Source organism: Manis pentadactyla, chromosome 6, assembly GCF_030020395.1.
Source record: "Manis pentadactyla isolate mManPen7 chromosome 6, mManPen7.hap1, whole genome shotgun sequence".
Taxonomy (NCBI): Eukaryota; Metazoa; Chordata; class Mammalia; order Pholidota; family Manidae; genus Manis; species Manis pentadactyla.
This window is the reverse complement of record NC_080024.1, coordinates 1,024,692-1,037,144: the sequence shown is the minus strand read 5'-3', so window position 1 is coordinate 1,037,144 and position 12,453 is coordinate 1,024,692. Positions and strand designations below refer to the sequence as shown.

Sequence of the window (12,453 nt, the reverse complement as noted above, 5' to 3'; positions counted from 1 at the left end):
GCTCTGGATGCCCTGGAAGGGACACCACTGCCCTGCTGGCCAGGGGAGGCCCAGGAAGCCTTGCTGCCAGGGCTCCGCGCAGGAAGCGTCTCCCTGAGCATCGGCGCCCAGGGTCCTCGCTGACAACGGACAGAGCAGATGTGAAGGCACCCCGCGAGGCAGAATGAGACTCCCTCAAGGAGAGGGAAGAACGAGTCCCCACTGTGGGAGCGCCCACCCCCCAGGGCCAGCTCCGGGGCGCATGAGGGACCAGCCCGAGTGGGAAGGCCGTCTGTGAGCCGTGCGGGACGAACAGGAACACAGAGAGGTGGGAGCCACCACCTGTTTTGTAAGAGAAACGGAAGAGCTGGAAAGGGCGCCTAATGCAGCTGAGCACCCCCCTACCCCATCAGGAGCCCCGGGTCTGCAGCAGGGGGCAGGGGGCAAAGGTGACCGGCAGCAGGTGTGGGACCCCGCGAGGACCCTGGAGTCCACACCACCCGGCTCCACCAGGCCACGCTCTGGGAAAGGCAAACGGGTGGAGCAGGGCAGGTGGGCAGTGGGCGGCTGCCAGGGCGTGGGGAGAAGAGCCCATGGAACGAATGGAGCCAGACCGCTGGTGGCCCCGTGGCACCGACAGAGCAGGGTCCCTCCTCCATGCTACCAACAGAAAAATACATTTTGAATGGAAAAGGGGCCAATAGGTGGAAAGAAACTCTTCAAAGCAGAGCACGCACCCTAAGGAGCAGCAGGCTGTACCAGGGACACAGCACAAGGGCCACGCTGCACGTGGACACACAGACCTGCAAGAGGAAGAGGCGCTGTGGAGCAGGTGGGAAGCCCCCGATGGGTGAGGACAGGAGCCAAGGCCACACCCAGAAGCAGGCGGGGACTCCACCTGGCCAGGAGGTAGGAGAGCGCTCCCCGCACCTGTCCTGGGGAAATGCAGGCCCCCAGGCCTCGCAAGGGGTGGAGCTGTGCCCTGGCTGGGCTGAAGGCAGTCGGTCGTGCCAGGCCTTTGCAAACCAGGCATCTGAGGAGCGTGCCTCGGTGTGGACACGTGTGGGCATGTGTGGACACCTGTCCCACCAGGGTGGTGGCAGCTCTGGGGCTCTTCTTAGTATTTTGTTGATTTCTGAAATTTTTCAGTGTTGTGCTGGGTCGGATCCAGGTTTGCATCAGGCCTGAGGCTTTGTAGGGCGGGGATGCTCACTTACACACACGTGTCCACAACCAAAACCCAGCGGGGAGCCTTGGCCCGAGCCGCCCCACCCCACCCCCCCGCCGGGGAGCCAGAGCAAGAGTAGTGGGGGCAGGGGCCTGGCTCCCAGGCTCTGAGGGCGGCGTGGGCTGCCCCCTGGGTGGGAGGGAAGCCCACAGCCCCTGGCCCTGAGTCCTGTGTCCTTCCTGGGACCCATCCTGGCCTCCCCCATCAACCGTCTCTCAGACACCAAACACCAGCTTCCCGATGGAACCCGGACACCAGAAAATTCCAGGCCCTTTATATCCATCACCCGCATTCCAGGCCTCCTGCCCGGCCTTGGCCTCTGGCTCTGCAACACCCCTCACACAGCCTCCTGGGCGTCTCCTCCTGAGGCTCCCCGGCCTTGCCTGGCCACCCCTCAGGACACCGCCCGCTGCCCACTCTCCCGAGAGCCCAGGTATGAGGCAGCTGGGGGTGCAGCCACCAGACTGGCCCCTCCACCTCCCGGGCGGGGCCTCCCACCGCCACTGCCCCTGCCCCCCGGGGAACAGGGGACATGGGCTCCCCGTCAGACGCGTCCTTCTTGCCCAGCCGCCACTGGCCCCCTGCTCTAAGTGGGGCCCACCAGCCCCTCTGCACCCCTTGTCCCTGCTCCACCGGAGTGTGGCCACCATTGGGCCCTGTCCTGCCCTCTGGCCTCTCCGCCAGAGCATGCCACTCACGCCCACTCCCTGGCCGCTTCTCCCACTGCCCTCCTGACCTGATCTGGACCCCACAGCCTGCTCTGACGTCACCCGACTGGCCGCACACCTCAGCTGCTCAGGGTGGGCCTCATGGGACCGGGGCAGGTAGCAGTGCACCTCTTTCCCAGCCTGACAGAGAACCTGAGAGTCCAGGTGGGTAGCCCAGAGGGGCAGGGAGGAGGGAGGGTCCCAGGACACACACACACCCTCCGCAGTCGAACAAGGCAGGAGAAAATCACGCTCCTCTGCCTCCCCTTCCTGGTTCTGTGGGTGGTGCCCAGCTCCCGCAGCCCCTCCAAGCCCCACAGGACTAGTCCTGAGACCACCCCCGCCCCCAGCTAGGGTCCCATGGCCCATGACCGTTGCTGAGATGGGATGGCCACCCCAGTGGCTCTGCCACGTCTCCCTGAGCCAGGGTGCCCCGTCTCTGCAGCCATGCCCCTCGGGTGCCCACAGGGTGCTGTGCTCTCTGCACTGAACTCTGCCCCTGCACACCCTGGCCCTCCAACCCTTCCCACCAAACCTTGACCCTGTGGCCTCCGGCCTGTGTGGTCCCCAAGGCCCCAGCTGGCCTCCACTCCTGCCCTCAAGGCCTGCCATCTCGCAGAGCACACAGAGGGGCTCCAGGCCGGGCCCTCCAGGACCTCTCCCTCTGGGCACACCTAGGCCCCCATTAGTCGCCAGGCCCTGCAGCCCTGCCCCCCATCCTTGCCTCCCCACGCCCTCCTGCTCACAGTCCCAGCACACCCGCCCCCACCCCGAGCACAGCAGGCCTGAGCACCCTTCCCCCAAGCGATGAGCAGGTGACTGACGGGGAGTAAGAGTCCCAGGAAGGCCAGATCCCTGAGGACAGGGTGGAGGCACAAAGCAGGCCCTGCAGGCTCCTCCCAGGGCAGGGGGATGTGGGGGGCCTGGGCCGGGGGCCTCCCTATCTTGCTGGGTCCCCCACTCTGCAGCAGGACCTAAGTGACCAGACTGCATGTTTGTGACAGCCAGGGGTCCCAGTGGCCGGTGGTGCACTCAGTGGTCTCAGAGGAGAGGGAGGGGGGCCCACCCAGGGCCGCTGGGAACGTCCCCACGCTCTGGGGCAGCAGCGGGTAGGGAGCTGTGTCTGCCGCGGCCCCAGGGAGGGTGCTCAGGGAGACCCCCTTTGGCTCCACGTGCCGGGGCTGCTGGGCCTCTGCTCCGTGGAGCAGACAACCTGGTCTGTGCAGGGAAAGCTGACCACAGGCAGAGCCAAGGCCGAGCTGTCCCTGAGTCGGAGAACCAGCCTGGGCGGCCCACAGCGGCCCTGGTGTCGGGGCAGCAGATGCCCCCCTGCGCCGGGCAGTCTCGAGGACCATGTCACGGGAGGGCCTAGAGCAGGGCCCACCGAGGCCCTCTCCCCCGAGAGGCTGCGGTGACCAGGGCGTGCTGAGAAGATCCTAAAGGGGACACAGCCAGATCTCCCGATGGCCCAAGCTGTAGATGCGTGTGGCCGGGTGCAGGCAGAGGACAAGGCGGGGGTCCATCACCTGCAGGAGGCACAGCACCCACTAAATAGTCAGGGGAACATGAGCCCACAGAGCGCTAATGACCTAAGCTACAACTGGCCTTAGGTAGCAGTCCGTAAAATGTGATCCTGTTAAGAAACTGGTGCCTGAACACACTCCCGTAAAATCATGAGGCTGCCTACCACGGCCACTGCCATCTAAGGCCACTGCAGGCTGGCCAGAGGAAGGGTCATCCGCCAGCCTGTGGCCCACGACCCCAGGAGCTGGGAACAAGGGCACAGCAGCGGCCGCCCCTCATCCAGTGGGGGCAGAAAGCGTGAACTCCCAGGAGCCTGTGGGGCCTAGGCAGGGTGTCCTATCCGTGCCCCTTCCATGGGCACATGCTGGCACCTGGCGCTTGGGCAGCGGCTGAGGCTGCCACCCTGTGGAGTCCGACAGTCACAGCACACCTCCACCCAGCAGTTCGCCTTCCCAGGCCCGAGCTCCCCCAGGCCCGGAAGCCTGTATCTTTTCCTCTACGGTATCCTGGGTGCCCCACAGCTGCCGTCAGAAGGAGGCCCCTGGGCATGTGCCAATCCAGAAGGCAAGGGAAGTGGCAGCCTGCATCTGGGGGCGGAAGATGGGAGGGGCCACAGGACACTCAGGGGAGGAAGCCCCTGGGGGAAGGGGGCAGCGCAGGGTGACAAGGGCTCTGATGGGAGCAGCGGGCTGCCCTCTGGCTGGCCTGGAGCCCTGGTGGCTGCGGCGGCAGAGAGGAGGCTGGGCACGGCGGGGGCAGGTTCTAGAAGAGGCCCAACTGGGTACTTTAAATGCAGAGCTGAGCAGACTTCCTGAAGGGCTGGATGTGAGGGGGAAAAGCAAAAGAGGTCCCGTCCGATTTATAAAAGAAATCATCACACTGGACCACACACCATCGTGTCATGGCCTGGAGAACTCCACACTCCCAATCAAACTGAACAAAATCACTACAAAGTCCCAACAAGACATTTTGAACTTGACAAACTGAATCTGCGGATCATCTGAGAGTCTGGGGCAACAGCCGTGCATTTCATGGGGAAACGGGATGACGGCAGGACTGTCCTGGAGGACGTGAGCCCTGCACCTGGGCCCGCGTGCAGATGGAACCAGGTCACGCCATCAGCACCTGCACTTGGAAGAAGCCCGGTGACTCTCAGAGCTCACACAAAAATTCATTTCAGGCTGATTAAAAACCTAACAGGTAAAACAATAGTGTGTGAAAACCGTTTTTGAAGTCTGGGCGCATCCTTGTGTGACCTCATCTGGGGATTGCTTCCTGAACCCGCAGATCAGCCGCCACGGGAGGGCATGCGGATTGACGGAACAAAGCGTCCACACAGCACAGGTCAGACGGGGAGAGGGCCCTTGCAGCAGGCAGGACAGGACAGTGGGCTGGGGGCGAGTGCTCAGACGCCAGGAGGGGGTCAGAGGGTGGGAGGAGAAACGTGTGGGAGGCACGCTCAGCCCTGGCTCCGGACCCCAGAGGCGGGACGAGGTGGGCCATGGTGGCAGTGCCACGAGACGGCCTGGGGCCAGATGTGCTCACCGATCTCCCCAGAGGGCACACTAAGAATACAACCTTGAAAATGGGAATGCTCTTAAAATCTGAATATTTATCTGAATTTAGCCAAAGGGAAAAATGGGCCACATGTGCATGCCATGTCCTTCCACAAGCAAACACCACAGCTGCCTGCCCTCAGCGAGGCACTGAGTAGACGCTACTGGGCCATGGTGGCCGAGAGGCGGGCTCGCACCGCAAAGCCCCCTGTTTTAATAAGTGGAGGGGGCATGTGAGTGCACTGGGGGCGGTGGTTGGGGATGTGCACACATGCACATGTGTGTGCAGATTAAAACCTAAAGGAGTGTGTTCAGGACATTTATGCTGAGTGTCAAGATTAGAGTGGTTTTCACTCTTTATTCTCTTGTTTTTAACAAGCATGTATTGCCTGCATAATCAGAATAATAAAATCATTTTCATTTGGGGAAAATGATGCTGCAGAAAAATACTAATGCAGGATGCCCATGGCCTAGTTTAGAATATATGGATCGTGCCCCCACTTTCACACGCACATGTGTACTGTGTGTGTCTGTCTGCATAGACACATGGGTTGGAAGGACACACACTCGAGTGACGACTTCCTGGGGTCAGAGTAACTCTATCTTTTCTTTCTTGCACACGCATCCTTCTGCACAGTGAGCCAGGTATACTATGCAGCACTCCACAGGAGCCTCTTCCTTCCCAGCAGATCTAATGGGAGCTTCCCATAGCCCTTTGGGGTCAACGCCCCCACCAGGAGGGCCCTCCACAGGCTGGGACTGGCTAATGCTGGGCACAAAACCACTCCACTCCAGAGCAAAGCAGGGGCCGTGTCTCCCTCCAGCCCAGAGCCTTCCTGACCTCCTCCCAGAGCATCACCTGGGTGACCCCGCAAACTGACCCATAGGGAGCCCCATCTCTGACGAGAGACCAATGATATGCAACAAAACCACGACGTGGGTGGGGCTGCCTCGACCAGTGTGGAGAAAATGGGCGTTCCTGTGGCCAGGATCCTCCCCTGGCCCTGGTGGGCTTGCTCACTGCACACGTGTGGGCAGTAGGTTATTACTGACCCTATATAAAGAGCTCCACCCAGGGTCCTGGGCTGCACCACTGCAGGAGAGCAGAGGCTGGAGGTGGGGGCAGCGCCGAGGACAGAGACTGAGAGGCTGTGGGGCAGAGGGGCCCAGAGGCAGAGACCGGCTTGCTGCATGCAGACTCGCTCCGAGTGGACGGGATTCTAGTGACTGACCTGCCACCGTGGGAATAAAGCTGGGTGTAAATCCTGTCACCCCCAAGAACGTTCCATTCTCATGACTCGGTCTTAACGAATCAACAGTGAACTTGCCTGGGACTGAAAGCCACTGGTGGCACAGCCAGCAAAAAGCCAGCCTGGTTGGGGCCCCCCCGCAGGCCCCACCACCCCTTCCCCGACCGCCTCACGCCCTGCTGTCAGCAGCAAGCCCCTCCCCCTCTGCCCGGACACGCCCACCACCTCCGCGCCCTGAGGCCCCGCCCCTTCCTCCCGCCCTCTCCGTGAACGCAGACCCCCGCCCGCAGCCCAGCCTCCTGCGGCCCCGTTCCTGGCGCAGAGCCTTCCCCCACCCCCATCCCGCCTCCATCCCAATCACAGGGGCTTTGAATAGCAAAGCCTCCTGGCACGCGCCTGGCACCCACGGACACTGTTACTACACGCGGAAGGAATGACCGTCTCGGACATCAGGGTGCTCCGATCCCGCCCCTCGGGAGCCGGCGCTAGACAGCTGGGGCGCTGGGCTCCTGGGAAGCCTCCAGACACCCTGCAGACGTGCGGAAGTGACCCTCCAGCATCATCTCTAGCGGGTGCTCCGGTCCTGACCCTCTCCCGCCCAGCCATCCTCCTGTCCTGACAGGCGGCGGTCGGTCTCGAGGGGCCTGGGAGATCCGAGGGACAGGTGGTGGGCGCAGAGCCCTGGGAAGCTCTGGGCTCCTGGGTCGGGGCTGAGCAGGGCAGAGGGGGGTAAAAACACACCCAGTGGGGTCACTTTATTGCAAGCGAGGGAGACATTGCCATGCTCAGGCGTGCAGGTGCAGGCACCCCACGTTAGGCTGGAAGATTCCAGGGGCCCGCAGCCCAGAGGCCGCCCTAAAGTGCAGGTGTGGGCAGTGAAGAATCAGGACGGCCCAGGCCTCAGGCATCAGGTGCCGCTCCTTTACTGAGATGCTTCCACCCCGCAGGACATGTCCTCCAGGTAGGCCCCTGGGCGAGGGGAAGAGGAGGGTGAGGGTCCTGGGCGGGCCCCAGGGAGGTGGAGGCACGCACCTCAGGAATGCAGACTGACCCCGGGGCTGTGCCTCCTGCGACAGAGGGGTCCCAGCGACCTGAGCCCAGCCCACACTCGGGGAGAGGGTTGCACTGGTCGAGTCCTGCTGCCTGCTTGCATACGTGTGGCGTATACAGCAAGGCCTGAGCGCTGGCTGCAATTGCTCTTCCGAGAGGCTGTCCCCCACCCAAGGAGCAGTGCCCAGACTCTGGGTGACCCCCACTGCGGGGCCTGGAATTAGAAGCCTGGCTTTACAGAGAGGGAACAGGTGATGGCTTGTGTCAGCACTCAGAGTGGCTTTGGGGGCAAGGGTCCAAGGGCAGGGCCAGCGCAGCCTGTACATCCACACCAGCACACTCTCTGAGAAAGGGTGGGTAACGCTTGCCCCCTCCCCAGCCAATCCCAGGGCAGCTTTGCAGACAGCCTGGCTCGCTGACGCCCACCCTGGGAGTCGTGACCCACGCGCCCGCGGCTGCTCCTCAGGTCGCTCCAGAGGGGAGGGGAGGAGGTGGGGAGAGGAGGGTGGTTCTAGAGGCTGGACCCTGCTGATGGCCACACCTGGAGAGACACCTGGGTGGGCAGGCCTGGAGGAACCCCCCAGAAGCAGCCCCAAGGCCAAGTGCCCTGGCGGACCCAGTGTGGGCAGAGCCCCGGGCGTCCAGGAGGCCCCAGGTATTGTGTCCCGGCCCTGTGGGGCCAGCGTACAGCCACCTCCAGGGAGCGGGGGGCACTCTAGGCATGGTGCTACCACAGTACGTGGAGGACAGGTTGGCTCAGTGCCCTCTGTCCCCACATCAGGTCCCTCTGGGAAATCTGGAAAGCAGCTTGAATCTGAGACTTTGGGGAATGACGGTGACCCCGTGCCAGCCACCCTGCAGCCGCACTGACCCCTGCTTACCAGCGGCCATCAGGGCGCCACAGTCCCTCCCGTGGAAGTCCGCCCAGGCTCTGGTCCTACAGGTCTTGCTGCAGGTCAGGATCCCGTAGCAGCGCGTGCAGGGCACGAGGCGCACCCCAACGGAGCGGCCGCACTGGTAGCAGAACTTGAAGAAGGGAACCCTACCAGGGAGCCGTGCGGGAGTCGGTCAGGGCCTGTCCGCAATGCCCACTGGACAGGGTGACCCTCCACACAGGGTGGGGATGGAGGGCAGGTGTGGGGGGCAGTGGCCTGCCTCACACGAGGCAGCACTCGCACAGGGACAGGGCAAGTCCCCATAGGGGCATGTCCGGCACAGGGCTATTTAGGACAGGCAACTGGCACCTCGCCCTAGGAGTCACCACGTGCTCCCCAACAGGGCTGGGTAGGAGGCCATGCCAGGGCGTGGGTGGGAGGGGCAGGCCCAGAGCAGACACACTGCAGGGCGGGGGTGAGCCTGGCACGCCATGTCCTCTGCTTCGGGACAAATGGGAGCCCCAGCAGATGCACTCCCTGCCCGCCCCGTTCTCCTGGTCCACTGGGCAGCTGCTGTCCAGGTACCCACGGGAGTAATAAGGTGCATGAGGCCGTGGAGCCCCACTGGGAGCCGCCCCCATCTGCCTCCCCACGTTGGCCCAGTGACCCACCCCCGGGCCCGACAGCAGGGCCACAGGGCTCAGGACCACGGCAACAGGGCCAGGGTGCAGGGGGCCCGGCCAGGGCCCAGCGGCACCACGCAGCCCCCCACCGCCCTCAGCTGCTCTCAGCTGGCACTTACCGCTCCGGCTCAGCCTGAGGCTCCTTGGGCTGGCCGGTGCCCGTCCGCCTTGGGTTACGGCAGAAGGTCAGCGCTGCTGCGCCGAGAGAGACCGTCAGAGCTCGGTGGGCCCTCCAGGTCCCGGTGCCCAGGGGTGGGGGGCTGCCGGGCCGCCTGCCTGGCCCTCCTGCAGCAGGGAGGCAGGCGGGGCCCAGGGCAGGCCAGAGGGGCAGCGGGTTGGGCAGGGCTCTCTGTGACCTCCCCGGAAGCAGACCGGAGGGAGGCCATCGCCGTGAACTGCGGGCTGACTGCTCTGTTGGTCTGGGGGACACCCTGGGATGTAAGCTGCTCCAGGTCCCATTCGATCAAATGGAGGCTCTTTGAAAGGACTGACCCTGAGGTCCTTGAGCCTTGTTCTGACCTCAGAGGGCCTCCCCCTCTGCCCCAGGTTCTCTGTAAGGAGCCGGCCCACATGCAGTTCTGCCCAAGAACAGGCAACCCCAGCCCGCTGCCTGTCCCCCCTGGGACTCCCTGGTCCACACTGCTGAGAATGGGGTCAGGCCCTTCCGTGAGATTCAGAGCATGGCCCCCAAGGGCGGGATCTCCGAGCTGCTGCCTGGCCCTGGGGGAGCCCGGTCAGCGCCTCCCCCAGCTGGGTGTTCCCAGAGCCCCAGGGGTCAGAGGCGCCCAGTGCTGTCAGCGATGCCACACACCACGAGGGGCCTCTGTACCCAAACCCCATGTGCCCCCTCAGCCACGTGAGGCAGCAGCTCACCTTGGCATGGAGTGGGGGGTACAAGGGGGGTTATGGGCTGAATGTGTCCCCCCAGATTCATATGCTGAAGCCCTAACCCCAGTGTGGTGGGATTAGGACCAGGGCCTTGGAGGAGATGAGGTCGTGCAAGTGGAGCCCGTGGTGGGATCCATGCCCTGGTGTGAGGGTGAGCACACTGCCTCCCTCCCTCTCCCTCCCTCACCCCTGCAGGACCCAGGGAAGAGGCTGTCTGCAGCCAGGAAGGGGCCACCACAGCTCCAGCCCTGTAGCTGCCCGACCTTGGGTGCCAACCTGGGGGTGGGGGGGCAGGACGCAGTGGGACAGGTCAGTGTGCAGGGCCGTGTGTGGGGTGGTGGTGGCTGCAGGCCTGCGGGGGGGGGCAGCAGCAGGAAGGTTGGGGTGAGTGGGGGGCGGGGAGGAGGGTGGCTAGGTGGGTGTGTGCTGGTGTGTGAGGGCCCGGCCAGGCAGATGTGAGTGAGTGTGCCCACACCAGGGCAGCAGAGGGCGGGATGCGGGGCACGGGTGTGAAGGGAGCCTGGTCTGGGAGCAGCAGGGAGGGTTGGGTGCGGAGGGTGCATTCCCACGAGTGTGAGGGGCCCTGGCTGTTGCGGGTCTGTAGAGATGGGGATGGAGGGCAGGTGTGGGGGGCAGTGGCACATTTATGTGTGGGTGGGTGTGCACGGATGTGGAGTGAAGGGCCACATGCTGGGTGCCTGGGGTGGGGGTGTGGGGGCTCTGGGGGTGTGTGAGGAGTTGGGGATTCAGTGGGTTGGCAAAGGAGGTTATATTCGTAGTAGAGTGGGAGCTGATGCCCATGTGGGGGCCCAAGGGCTGTGTGTACACGTGTGCGTGTTTGTGCATGGATGGGGGGAAGTAGGTGCGGTCTACTGTGTGTGGGTATGCAGTAGGGTCCTACGTGTGGGGGCAGTGGGTGTGGGGGTGTGGGGCAGGACAAGCATGCAGCCGTGGCTGGTGTGTGAGGGTGGTGGGTGGTGGGCATAAGTTGCGTTGAGTTCGTGCATGGGGGTAGGGAGGGCAGGGGAGGTACTGACTGGGTAGGCAGGTGGGTGTGCATGCGTGGGCAGGTGTGCAGGGCAGGTGTGAGGGCTGGGCTTGTAGGTGGACTTGGGGGCAGAGGGGATGGTTGACGCAGGGGCCACGGGCCACAAACGTGGGCCGGACCACAGGCGCTTGGCGCCGGTTGCAGACTGAGCCTGATTCTCGGCTCTGGCCATCCACACTGGCAGGTGCCCAGTCTCACCCACAGCTGAGAGCACTGGCAGAGGGACATCGTGTCCCCCCATGAAGTCTGCTGTGTGAGCGTCCCCCAGAGCCACCTCTGTCTCCACGTCACCAGCCCTGCAGGCTTTGCTTCTGTGCAGTGGACCTGAAGCCCAAGGTCCAGCTGTGAGTGGCCGGGGCACAGAGGTCAGGGCACAGAAGCTGGGACACAGCCCCTCCCACCAGGCTCTCACCCAAAACTCAGCTCCGTCTGGCTCTGCCGCGTGCTGCATGGCGGCCAGACCGTGTGGGGCCCTCCTGACAGGGGGGCCCAGGGCTTCACCTCCCAGACCAGCAGCACCTGTGGGGCAGGGTCCTCCCTCAGCCCAGGGTGCTGCCTGCTGAAGTGCAGAGCCAGCCCTCTGCCCTCCTCCTGTGCTGCCCGGCCTGCTGGCGCTCTGGGCAAGAGGGGGTCTGTCTGCCAACCCCAGCCCACGAGAGTGAAGTGGTCCTGTGGCAGGCAGACTGACAGGTGCCAAGGGTCCAGGACCCCTGCTGCCCACAGGAGGCCCTGTAGCAGCCTTGGGAAGCTGGGCTGGCACCTCACCCTTCTCAGGGGTTGTGCCCCCTACCCCCCACCCCATGGCAGCAGGGTGGACTCAGACCCTGTGGCCCCCGGCACTAACGTGGGGCTCCCAACCTCACTCCCACAGTATGGCCTGGGGCTCCCGTCGGGTCCTGCACGGCCTCCTTGGACGGCAGGGCCGGGGGACCCGCCCAGCAGGCGGCCTGCAGCACCCACCTCCCGCCTTGCCCACGTCCTCCCCCGGGGGAACCCCGAGGCCCCCCTGGGCCCACCTCGCTTGCTCAGGTACAGCGCCTTTGGGTCCCACTGGCTCTCCTTGGAGAGGACGGCACGGCGCAGCTGGAAGCCCATGTGGTCCAGGAGCCTCTTCCGGGCCAGGAACGTCTCCCGCTCAGCCGGCATCAGCACATGGAAGGGGCAGTGAGCGATCTTCCGGTCCTGCGGCACAGGACGCAGCACCACCAGTGACCAGTGACCTGAGAGGGCAGGCCCAGCCCCCACCTGTCGTCGCAGGGACCCTGGTGGGGGGCACCTCCACTCACAAAGCTCTGAGGACAAACTCAACAGTGCCCAGAAAGCTGGGCACGGGCAGTCAGGCCCGCAGGACATGCCAGGGGGCCTAGGCCTTCCCTCCCACCAGGCCAGGGACTGGCTCTGGGGTGCATGGTGGGCTGTCACCCCAGCTTTTCCCCAGAGACACAGAAGGCCCCAGCCCAGCTCCATCAGCAGCAGGAGACCCAAAGCCGCACCTGGTAGAATCTGAAATACCCGTAGTCGACGGCCGTGCCCACAGCCACCTTGTTCCCCTGAGTGAGGGTCACCGGGCTCAGGATATCAGCCCCATAATCAATGAGCCGGTCAATCTGCAGAGACAGGGCCTGGGTCAGTAGGCGGCAGGTGCCCGGCTCCCAGGAAGCCAGA

The 12,453-nt window shown here is 64.3% G+C and overlaps 1 protein-coding gene across 4 annotated transcripts in view; it reads right to left on the bottom strand.

Moving 5' to 3' along the window:
- ANKMY1 (ankyrin repeat and MYND domain containing 1) overlaps positions 1 to 12,453 on the bottom strand; it is a 35,472-nt gene that overhangs the window by 1,754 nt on the left and 21,265 nt on the right. For 3 of the 4 annotated variants that reach the window (XM_057503357.1, XM_057503360.1, XM_057503359.1), the window contains 4 exons: positions 12,282 to 12,395; positions 11,805 to 11,970; positions 8,972 to 9,047; positions 8,176 to 8,336 (listed from right to left, as the gene is read on the bottom strand). In XM_057503357.1, the coding sequence (XP_057359340.1) occupies positions 8,176 to 8,336; positions 8,972 to 9,047; positions 11,805 to 11,970; positions 12,282 to 12,395 (517 nt within the window). The remainder of the gene's footprint in view (positions 1 to 8,175; positions 8,337 to 8,971; positions 9,048 to 11,804; positions 11,971 to 12,281; positions 12,396 to 12,453) is intronic. The other variant, XM_057503358.1, reaches the window with a different exon arrangement.